The 12,811-nt window shown below is 35.2% G+C and overlaps 1 protein-coding gene across 4 annotated transcripts in view; it reads left to right on the top strand.

The window, feature by feature from the left end:
- Positions 1–12,811, top strand: part of ppm1h (protein phosphatase, Mg2+/Mn2+ dependent, 1H) — a 96,870-nt gene that overhangs the window by 23,851 nt on the left and 60,208 nt on the right. For all 4 annotated transcript variants that reach the window (XM_030136401.1, XM_030136400.1, XM_030136403.1 and 1 more), the window contains exon 2: positions 10,806–10,971. In XM_030136401.1, coding sequence (XP_029992261.1) covers positions 10,806–10,971 — 166 coding nt within the window. The remainder of the gene's footprint in view (positions 1–10,805; positions 10,972–12,811) is intronic.

Below are 12,811 nucleotides of genomic sequence, written 5' to 3' on the forward strand. Positions count from 1 at the left end.
TCAAACTGTCCCACTTGTGTCAAAAAGCAATCATTTAGTTAATTTAGATCTCATCAGGTGGTTTTCTAATTAGCCAGTCTATAGATAAGATGGTGAAGATCATCATAGAGGTTGTCTGAACTGAACCACTTCCTCCATATGACTAGGGGCGTAAGAAAATATCGGTTCTGTGATACATTACAATATTTCATTTCACAATACGGTATCCAGTGTTTCCCCAGAAATTTTTCCAGCAGTGGTGCTGTGTCGGTAACCTAGCAACACTAGGAGGGTCCGGGGGCATGGTCCCCCGGAGGAATATTTTGCAAAATAACCCTTTATATTGTGACATCTGGTGAGTTTTGTGGAAAGAAATTGACAAATTGCAACTTACAAACCACCAGATTCAAGTTATCTTGAACTAGTTACCTCATCATCCCCCATCACCTTTTCTTGGTTTGTTTATTTTTCTGCTTCTGACCCAGGTCAGCCTGGTGACGTCCACTCATGTCGTCACGGTTCCCATAGAAAAACCAAGTCTTACTTGGTGCCTGTCGGGAACCAAATTTTTGCCGAACACTCTGACTTTCAGTGTGAACACGTCGGCCAGTTCGAGATTAGGTGCGGGAATCAGCACCGGCACAGTTCTCTGTCGGCCTGAAAATACGGCTACAATATGCGACTCGTTCTACAATGTTTCTTTTCCATTCTATATGGATTTCAGATTGTTTGGTTCAGTGGTGTAGGCAGAGAGGGTTGGGAGGGAGGAGGTTGTGTTATGACATTTAAAGCAATAGCTAAGTTGGTAAACTAGCGGCTAACAACTTGTAATTAAATTTAGCACTTCAAAGTCAGTGTTTTTTTTTTTTTGCAGCTGAGTGTATACAGGGTAAACCCTATGTATCGATATTTTTTAGGTATTTATTGAAATGCAGACATGGCGGAGGTTCATTTTTGTTATTTGTTTTTCTTTGTTGTTTCTATTTTTTGGGAATCCTGCAAGCATTTTAAATCTTATATTCAGATGGGTATTTTGCTCGGTTGTTTGTATACTGTAAAAGTAGTATAGTGATATTGCAATTCATGCATGTAGTTTTTGTTTTGTTTTGTTTTGTTAAATAATGGTTATTTCAAGCATCCTAAAAGCACTTTTTACTGTCTGAAAGAGGCAGATGTTAATTATTTTGTTCGAATGCACAAAAACAGTGTTATGATGTTGGGTCATTCGGGGACTGTACACTATGACTTCTTTTCACAACTAATAGAATATGAACATTTGAGCAGGATATGAAACTCTGTTTTTGTGTGTGTTTTTCGTACTGGTAAAGCTGGATGTTAAAACTTTATTTTTCCAAATCCTGCACTTCAAGTTTTTACTGAGGAAGGTTTTGTCATACACTAGCATTAGATCCTGATCTGATCAAATAAAAATGTGTTTAGTATTTGTAAATATTTCTGGAGTAATTCAAATTTTCCTGGAAAGAATCTTTTTTAAAGACGAAGCAAAACAATCCAACAATGTTGCTTGCTAAGAATATTGTGTTATATCGTATTGTGATCCTACTCTTACGATTTGTATCTTATCGCCAGATGTTTTACCAATACACACCCCTCCATATGTCTCTACTCAGATGCAGCAGCCTCTGGTTTCCCTGACCCTGAGGCTGTGACATGTTTACACCGGAATGTGGATATTCTTGACTCTGCAGGAAGTATTACAGTTCTACTTGTGATTTTATACTTAAGGGCTGTAACAAATGAAGAATTTACATTGTTATGGTGATCAGCTGTCTGTCCAAGATCAGTCTGTTCTGTCCTTTCAGTAGTTTTTCAACAAAATTGCTACAGTTTTGTGTCAGTGTGGTGCAATTTATGAACAAGCAAGCGCTAGAATAAATGCCAACATCATTTCAGTTCCTGGTGCAGGTCTGGAAAACGAATGATTTTCACCAAACAATTTACAGTTCTTGAAACAATTTACCTGTTCATGTGTTAGAGAGGTGCATTTGGCTGTGATGTTATTCATCCATCAGGCTGTTTGTTTCGCAGGAGCAGCATTAGAAAAGCATTCTGTATTTTTCTGGTAAACTGTTTAAAAAAAAAACAAAAAAACTCCTATACTCTTACTACGCCTATAATGTCTGTGAAAACAAGCTTACATCATCAACAAGTAGGCTACCACTTTTATTTTTGTAGTGGCTGGAGAGGATTTGCAGTCCTCTGATGTCTTTTTTCTCTGCAAATTTTGCCATCTGAACAACCCAAAACCTCCAAAACTCAATGACAGTCTACTGCCTTAGAATAGAATAGAATAGAATAGAATAGAGTAGAATAGAATAGAATAGAATAGGCTTTATTGTCATTACATAGGTTGTGCAACAAAATTACAGGTGATCTCTGCCAGTGACAGCACACTATGCAACTATGTTATTGTCTATTTCTCTGTACTACTGTTTTGTTTTTATCCAGGAATATGTATGACATTTTATTTATTTCATTTTAAGCTTTTATTAACATTTTATTTTAAACTTTAAAGCACTTTGTGATTTTATCTGTGAAAAGTGCTATATAAATAAAATTTACTTACTTGCTTATATACAACACAATAAAACACAGACATATTTTAAAAGAAGAAAATAAATAGATATAGTGTGCAATAGAGATATGTGCAAATTAGAGAGCGGCTAAAATTTACTTAGGGGGTCAAATGAGTGGCCATTTTTGTCAAAAAAAAAAAAAGTTGTAAGAAATGCATAGAACTGTGTTGAAATAATGCTAATACATTTGTGCACAGACTACTGATATTATTTGACAGTGGAAGCTATATTTTCAGAAATATTGGATTTTGAATAGCACGTGTATGTGAAAACTTTTGCTGGTGGACGGACGTGACATTACCCATGATGATCTGGTCAGTACCAGTACTTTATTAGTAATAAACTTATATACTTACTATTGCTAATTATCCTCTTATTCATAAATGTTAGTATTGTGGATCTAAAACAATAACAGCTGACACAAAAACACAAAATGTGTCAGTGGACGGATGTGACATGGTTGTTCCGGATCCCATCATACTGATGCTCGGCAGCCATGTCACCGTTTCCACAAATGATCCATGTGCAAAAACTAGGATCAGAATTATTTATTGTATAGTTCATCATCATACTAAAGAGTAAATAACAATATAGAACTGTTATTTCTTCATAAAATTGCTTATTATTAGAAAACTGTTGATTTAAAAAGTGACATGTGACATTGTTAATGTATGTATTGGCATAACATAAGCAGGATGGATCAGCACCATACTCCATATTGCAACCTGTAAAAATAAAACATGTGATATGTAGTATATAATCTTGTAAGAAAAATTGGGGAATCTAAAAGAATAGAATATTTGTTTTTCAGGTAATTCAGTTAAAATATAACTTGGCCATTTTTGACATGAAAATATAGCACTAATTGTAAAAAAATTGGACGTTTTTGACCTGAAAACATAGTTCATATGACCATCAACATGTTGCAACAGAACTGAAATCCTGTAAATTTGCATCACTTGCATTTACCAACACAAAGTTCCTTTAAGGATTCACTTATATTGATTTCTTATGCACAAAGACATAAATAAGACTTCTAAGCAAATTTTAGCCAAGGATTCTGTATGACATGGTAAGAAAATTTAAAAATGTGAAAATATATAAATGTAAATGTATAGTGCAAGGTATGAGGTACATGTTATCATTAGGACATTTTAGAAATGCAGTCTAAATTCGCAGCTAGTTTTTCAGTCAATTTGAGTATTTACTTACAGTATAAAGAATGTTGTTTATCATGTAAGGTAATACCTGCCTTACAATGGTCCGATGGTTCCTTTTCATCCCTTTGGTGCAAAAGTTATTGTGGAAAAAATGTCCAAAACCAAAAGAGGGAGCACTCAGATTACAGCTCTGGCAGGGTAATTAAGGTCATGCCATGTTCTCAAACGTGAAGAAATGAAATGAAGTAACTGAATATGACAGCACGGGCGTCACACAGCTCACGCCTAAGGGTGAGGATGGTGTTGCCCCCGTATCGGAGATGTAAGGCCTGAAAGCTCCTCTGCTATTAATCTTGTGATCTTCAGGGTCAAATGAACATCACTCTGTGCACTGCTTTGGTCTCAGACACGCATGATGGTGTGTTAGGTTTGTGACCCCCCCCTGTTCGTGACATGAAATAAGGGAGAGCAGCTTAAGCAACAGGATGCTGGTTTTACATGTTTTAACACACAGACTACGCGAGATAAAATGTGCCATCATTTCAGAGGGATTACTACAAGATGAGACAGTAAGAAAGACAATTACATAATAATGACATAAACTTGTCATAGCGTCCATGTGTTCTCCTTGTAGAAAATGACATTTGGATTTTTTTCAGTCTTATTGTTTCAGGTTTTTTTCATGACTACATGAATTTAACACAAAACATGACTCAAAATTAGTTTTATTTACTACAACTATAAAGACGATATGTGCAATATTGTCAAAGAATCACAGAGAAAACCAGCTTTTGCAAGTATGTTAATGTGCATTATGTGTGGAAAAACTAAAAACAGACTTCCTAGGTAGACATACAAGACTGAGTAGTGAAACAAATTCATAAAAAGATAGATCCTTCCCATATAGAACATATCTACCACAATGATTAAATGAACAATTTCACAATGTTGTGACTACATTAACTCATCGAGTCCGGGATCATCTTCCAGAGCATCAAGCAATTCATGTTATACATGTGCTGTCATGCAGAATGTGTGTGACTTCTGTTTACTTTTTTTTTTTTTCAATTCAGAGCAAAGAAAAATGAGAGAAAAAATTACAAAAACAATTCCTTAATAAGAAGAATAGTGAAGAATCCTTTAAAGAACTGCATAAGTAAGAAGATCCAGATTCAGATCATCTTAAAGGAATATGGTGTTATAGTTGAAGCCAATATACAGGGTGGGGAAGCAAAATTTACAATATTTTGAGGCAGGGATTGAAAGACAGTGTATGACCAATTAGTTTATTGAAAGTCATGAGAATTTATTTGCCACAAGAAAATTTACATAATAGAAAATGTTTTTATTCTATGTGTCCTCCTTCTTCTCAATAACTGCCTTCACACGCTTCCTGAAACTTGCGCAAGTGTTCCTCAAATATTGGGGTGACAACTTCTCCCATTCTTCTTTAATAGTATCTTCCAGACTTTCTCGTAATAGTTTTGCTCATAGTCATTCTCTTCTTTCCATTATAAACAGTCTTTATGGACACTCCAACTATTTTTGAAATCTCCTTTGGTGTGACGAGTGCATTCAGCAAATCACACACTCTTTGACGTTTGCTTTCCTGATTACTCATATGGGCAAAAGTTTCTGAAAAGGTATGGATAATAGTGTTGATTATGACATCAATATATGTTTGGTTTCAAAACAAATGACGCAGTGCCTGCTGAGAAAAAACAACTAAATGTTCATTGTAAATTTTGCTCCCCCACCCTGTATGTGCAATGTTCAGATCAATATATGCCGTATATTTTCAGTTACAGGCACAGACAGACTAAACTCAAATGAATATATTACAACCTATAAGATCTAACTTACAATAGGAAAATTCCATGAACATAGTAGATGTAACACTAATCTCAATTTAGGCTTTTTCACATGAAATGCAAAAACCAAGCAAACAATAATTGGCACAGAATGGTCAAAAATACCTGTTGAAATTCCCTGGCACTCAAGGAAATATCCACAAGAATGAAGAAAACACTAACAATCATATAAAACTAAAATTTCAATATGCCACATCTGAGAAACTTGATATTCCCAATATAAATGTGTAAAAAAACACATTTCAAAAGACAGTCTGGGATTAGGGCTGTTCATTGGCAAGAATCTGGCGATACAATACAAATCACAATACTAGGATCACAATACAATATATCACAATATATCATGGTACTGTTAAAAAGGCAATTTTTTGTTTGTTTCTTTTTTAAAAATGATTATTTCCCGGAAGAATTTAATTACACCGGAAATCTGCACAAATACTAAACACATTTTTATTTGATCACAGCAGGATCTAATGCTATATCACAAAATGTTCCTGTGTTCAAACGTAAATTCTGTTTCACAGACGTTACAGTTTCAGATCCTGCACAAATGTTCATATTCTATTAGTTCAGAACTAACAACAGAACATTATTTTTGTCTCAACAGAGGAACTACCATCTACCTCTCAGACAGTAAAAAGTGCTTTTAGGATGCTTCAAATTACCATTATTTAATAAAACGGTCTTAAATAATAATAAATAAGACATAAACAGTAAAGAAAACCAATAAACAAAAATGAACCTCTGCCATATCTGCATGTGAACAAATACCTAAAAATATCGATACAGTACTTTTTAATATCGATACAGTACCGTGAAATGAAATATCGTGATATATTGCAGAACCGATATTTTCTTACACCCCTATCTGGGATGTAATGAATAAGAAAATCATTTTAATTTATATGTCACACATTTGCACAATTCAGCAAGCAAATCTCTGACCTATGAAACTTCCACCCCACAGACATTCACGACCTTCAGATTTATTGATGTCAGTTTGGTTTGTTTATTTAAGTCCTTTCAAGGCTGTACTGTTGACCCATTGAAGGTTGTACTTGTATCATGCAGGTGTAGCTTGACATTGTAGTACTCAATATTCACGTAAATAATAAATAGACTGATTATTAAATAGTCAAATGCACTCAAAAAAACATCAACCGGTCCCACAAAACTTTATTTAAATTTTAAAAATACTAGATGACTAAATTTCAGCAAACCATCTTAATTAAGTGCTACATCACACAGTTAAGTTGAATTTATTAAACATGTTGAATTTACTCAATATTGTTACGTTTAATTTAGTATACATCATTACATTGAATCAGTTAAACACATTGAATTTACTATATATCATTTCATTGAGTTTAATAAACATGTTGAATTTACTAAATGTCATTATGTTAAATTTACTGAACTTCATTATGTTCAATTTATTAAACACATTTAATTGACTGAATATTGTTATGTTTAATTTACCAAACACCATTATGTTGCATTTATTAAGCATGCTGGATTTACTAGATACTATTATGTTTAATTGCGTAAATATCATTATTGTAGTGTAGGGGGAAGTTTGACACAAAGTTAGCTTACCAACATATGCATACACAAGCTGTGTTTTTATTTTGACATGCAAGGAGATACAAAATGGGATGAGCACAACAGGATAGCCATTGCTCTGCCAATGGCTCTCACTCAGGGTGCAACTTTACAAATTACAAAAATACAGAAAAAATAAACAAAAAGTCCAATAAGCATTGCCATACACATATTAAGTCAAAACTAGTACTAACACAACAACCCAGCTGAATTCTTGAGCATAAAAATAACACATTTACAACATAGTACCCACTACCCATAATGCACTGCAGCAAACATGCCAAACTTCATTTTTTAAGTGACTGCGCTGACTAAATTGTATTAAACAGTATTGAATATTCCCAAGACTTGTATTATTATTTAAATGTAATGTAACTCTCTTGTTTTTTTTCACTAAAAATGAATTTATTAAATATTTTCAACATAAATACATTGCATAAGGATTACTACATGGGTTTTCCATTTCTTTGAGTGTGGTCATTCACTGACGAATCACTTCTCTAATACAGTATTTACAGTAAATATTCTTATGCATACTTTGCAGGGTTGATATTTTAGTTATTTTTACTTGAAAATGAAAATCACAGTAATTTCTGTTCTCCCTTTGAAGCTGATGACTTGCTGTTAGAAGTGTTATTATTAGTGTTTGGGGACTGGGAAGTGGTGAATAGCCCATTGTGCAAGGCACCAATTAAAATCACTCTTACTGGGTAAAAATTCTTTCCAGCCAATTTCCTAACAGTTTTACAACCCACACAGTGTTTTCTTAGCTGGGCACAGAGGATCCCTACATGTTCATTCCTGTGGCCACTTAAGATTATTTATATCCTATCATTTATACGGCTGTAACCATGACTCCCTCTCATATCACCATGTATACATACATATGATATGTTATATTCCATTTAAGCATATTATATTACAGACATTAGACAGAAGATAAAAAAAAAAAAAAACTTGGCAGTTTATTCAAATAACATAAAACAGCAAGTGACTCTGAGCAGATTTCTTACTAAAAATCCATATTTGCATTTCACATTTTGTTCCTACCCCCTTGCTTATCTAACCTCTTGTGCTCTGTTTTCACGGGCTTCTATATTCAGTTTTAATAGGGCCACTGCAGACCTAACATCTCCTAGTGTGGAGCTAAATCGAGAATGCCTGGAGTATTGTTAAACAGTGTGTGTTTGCCCATGACTACAGCAGCTCACAGCAGCAGTGCACCATCTGCCAGGTGTTGTATAATGCAGTATTTATGTATCTCTGTGTCCTCTGCCCTACATGCGTGGGTCTCCAATTGAAATGTGTATTTAAAGAGCGCGTATCTGCTAACTTAATCTCGCATTGTCTGACTTTGTTTATCTAAGAAAACTGTGCAAACTTCTTCAGAGAATTTGACATCGGCGGGTTTTTGTTGTTTTAAGAGCGCCGCAGGAATCAGCAGAATGTGGGTCTAATCAGCAACCCATTGTCCTGTCACAGTGTTCAGCAAGACACGGACTTACTTTGATTAAAATCAATCAACATCAGCTTTCAGGAAATAAGTTCCTGAGTAGTGATAAATGCAAAATGAAACCCAAGACATAGTTATTTCTGAAAGAGGGGAGTAATTGAAAAGATGTGAATAAGGATGACAACTCATGTCTTAGAAATAGGTCATACTCAGGCATTGTTAGAGGTCTATTTTTTTTAATACTCATAGTGGGAAAGTAGGGGTTTCTACAAGTTTTTTCAGTGGCTTGTTAACAAACAAAAGAAATCTCCAGAGGGGTTTTTGTACCAGTCTGTAAAAGCAGAGAACAATACTAAAATGAAAAAGAAAAAACAAAACAAAAACATGATAATCTAAAAAAAACCCAAAAACATAGAACCAAAGCAATTATAAATCCACTGGCTCTTGTAGTTTTATTATTTTATTATACACTGAAAAACTATCAGATATTCAGACTACATTACACACTCTCCATCCATTACAGATTTGTATTGTGTGTTGTGACATTGCTGAAGGTCACGTATGAAACAGATCATCTCAACAGAAATCATTGAAGATAAAAACAGTGTATAAGGAGGTTTATTCACCGTCCTGCACTGACCATGATCCACATTACCCCTTTATGAGGCAAGTGACTATTTTTGGTCATTTCTGCATACATTACAAGACAGTGACAGCTACAGTTAAAGTGAGGACAGTGAGTCTACAACCTCTAGTCCAACGGGGTCTACAGGGTCTGTAAGGTCCACCTCTGCATGAACAGTGAGTGTACCTGCTTTGTTAGGTACTATGAAATAATGGTACTAATGTAAGGAATGATGTTCAAAGGGAGAATGTGGATGTGGACAGGGGTCTGGATCAGCACTTATGTTGTTGTAATGTTCTAAAAGGGATGTTCTAATGTTCTAAAATACATGTTCATTTCACTTTGCACGTGATTTTTTTGTATGTTTTATATTTACTTCTTGTATTTTTTCCTTTCATTTATTTATTTTTTTTCCAGTTATGGGTAAGGAACCAAATATGGTAGGGATGCACCGATACCGATACGAGTATTGGGCATCGGCTCCGATACTCAGTGTGTGTACCCGTATTTGTACTTGTAAAAGATATCTGATACAGCTCCACCGATACCACTTACAGCCGTGTGACATTCACAGTTCAGTGCAGCAGGTACAAGGAGGACGAATAATGTGTGGGGAGTGTGAAGATTTAACGAAATAAATGACGGTGATAAAAGTAACGCTGACTGCAAGTAACGTTACAGACACAGACAGATACAAACGCAGCGTTCTGTCCGTCCTCTGCGTACATTCCATCCATTTTCCAGGTGCTGGTGGATGCGTAAACAGACAGAGAATACCACCTGGAGTACAGAGTGGTGCAGACCACCACCAGCAGAAGTGAAAACCAAACTTATCGCTCATTTCTCTTTTCTCTACCTGCTGAAGCTAAGCTTTTAAACCTTACCAGCAAAAAACGCTGCAATATTAGTATCACATTAGTGTTGCCTCTGTCGTCTCCATGTTTATTACCGACTTTCTTCATCTTCTTCTCAAAAAACTTTACTCTTCTTCATGGTATTTGTCCAGTATGGTTAATTCAGAGCGGCGCCCCCTGGTGGATTAATTGAGAAACGCTCATTCTAACACATTAAATGTCAGTAGCAGCACTTCGTTCCAGTCAGACTAATGACAACAACAACAAAGCACATTTACAAAAGGAACTAACAACTGGAATGGGATTATTAAGTACTTGTATCGGTACTCGGTATCGGCAAGTACTCAAATGTAAGTACTCATACTCATAGTCGGTCTGGAAAAAAGTGGTATCGGTGCATCCCTAAAATATGGTAACTTAACTGATCTTGATTTTCTACATGACAAGAAAAATACAGAAAAATTTCACAAAAGTAATAAAGTCTTTTTATGTCCAACAACACACTGAGGTTGACATTTTGAACTACAGAGTATTTCTGAGTGACCTATAAAGGTTAACACAACATCTTCCTAAATGTAGAAACAAGCCCCTTCTGGGTCCTATCCTTCCCTTTTACGCCCTTTAAGTCTCACCTCCGGCCTGTCTGTCCCCTGTCTTTGTCTAGGGTCATCAACGCAGGAAAAAGCACGTTAAATGAGGACCAGGCTTGCTGTGAGGTGCTGGTGGTCAAAAGAAGACCTCCAGGAACTTCCACACCCAACCGGACCCCCATGACCCGCAGGAGGTCTTCCCTGCCAAACGGAGAAGGCCTTGGCCTCCGGGAAAACCTGGTGAGTCCAACTGTGATCCGAGGATATTCTGAAATGTAAAAAGTACATATTTTACCACATATGACAAATTTGACAATATTTCTTTGTCTGATTATTACAGCTGTGTGTTGGCAAGAATCTGGCGATACGATACAAATCACAATACTAGGATCACGATACGATATATCACGATATATCATGATACTGTTAACAAGGCAATTTTTTGTTTGTTTGTTTCTTTTTTAAATGATTATTTCCTTGAAGAATTGAAGTACACCAGAAATATGCACAAATACTAAACACATTTTTATTTGATCAGAACAGGATCTAATGTTATATCACAAAATGTTCCTGTGTTCAAACTGAAATTCTGTTTTACAGACATTACAGTTTAAGATCCTGTTCACATGTTCATATTCTGTTAGTTCAGAAATAACATCAGAACATTATTTTAGTTCGATCCCAACAAAGGAACTAACATTATTTAATAAAAGAGTGTTATAATGAGTGTAATAATAATAAATAAAATATAGACAAGAAAAGAAAAACAAAAATGAAACTTCACAATATCTGCATTTGAATAAATACCTCAAAATATCGATACAGTACTTTTTAATATCGATACAGTATTGTGAAATGAAATATTGCGATATATTGCAGAACCGATATTTTCTTACACCCCTACTGATTATATAATAATGCCGTATTTGAAAAAGGCAGAAATTTTCACAAGATGACCAGAAGAGAATAAATCTTTCAAGAATGATCCGGATTATTTTTTTATTAGTACAGAAAATACTAATTACAAACTGTAGATTACTTTTAGTGTGATCTGTCCTTCTTAGATCTAATGCTCTGCAATTGAAGAAACTGTGGATAAAATATGTGTTTTTGGTCAAAGTAATCCATTTTCATACAACTGTTTTGTTGAAACCAAATCTTCCTCGTCTGTGTTTTTGTATGTTCCATTGTATGTTCATTTTCAGGTTGTGATCGAGTGGCAGTTCATTTATGTTTTTATTAAATTTTCCACAAAAAACAGGTAAATGCAACAATAAAACAAACTGGAAAACGTCTGGAATTCATGCAGTACAGTATGTTCTAGAACACGGGTGGCCAACCCTGGTCCTGGAGAGCCACTATCCAACATGTTTTAGATGTTTCCTTCTTCCTGCACACCTGACGGTTGTTATCAGGCTTCTGCAGAGCTTGATGATAGGCTTATCATTTGAATCAGGTGTGTTAGAAGAGGGATACATCTAAAACATGCAGGATAGTGGGTCTCCAGGACCAGGGTTGGCCACCTCTGACCTAGTATATAGTTTCATTTAGTCTCAGTGTCTCTTAAATTTGCACATAAATAGTCAATTTGTTTTCCAGTTTTTGTTGAAAGTGTCCTTATTGGTTCTCCTCGTGGAAGTCAGCTTCTCCATAACATAAAAACCTCTTTCAGGCTCCACAACAGAAACTGCTCCAAATAATTCTATGCAATAAACTGTATTCATGTATCATCTGTATACATGTCAATATATATATGTAATTATGTGTGTAGATATGTGTATATAGGTGTACGTACGAGTATCTCCCCTATCCAACCTGTGGCATGATCAGCATGTCCACAGCTGTAAATAGTATTTATAGCTTTTTTTGATTTGTCTTATTTTGATTTTGCTCTCGTGTGCTTTGTTTGGGCTCCACTATTGCTGATAGAAATCTGGAATTTCCCCTTTTGGGACTAATAAAGGAATATCTTATCTTATCTTTTAAGCCTCAAACAATTTCCAGCCTCTGAGCTGGCTTTGGAGTGTTCACATTTAGCCAGTTCCTAATAATAGATTTTTTTTTTTTTTTTGTGCTAAAC

The sequence above is a fragment of the Sphaeramia orbicularis genome, chromosome 6 (assembly GCF_902148855.1).
Source record: "Sphaeramia orbicularis chromosome 6, fSphaOr1.1, whole genome shotgun sequence".
NCBI lineage: Eukaryota > Metazoa > Chordata > Actinopteri > Kurtiformes > Apogonidae > Sphaeramia > Sphaeramia orbicularis.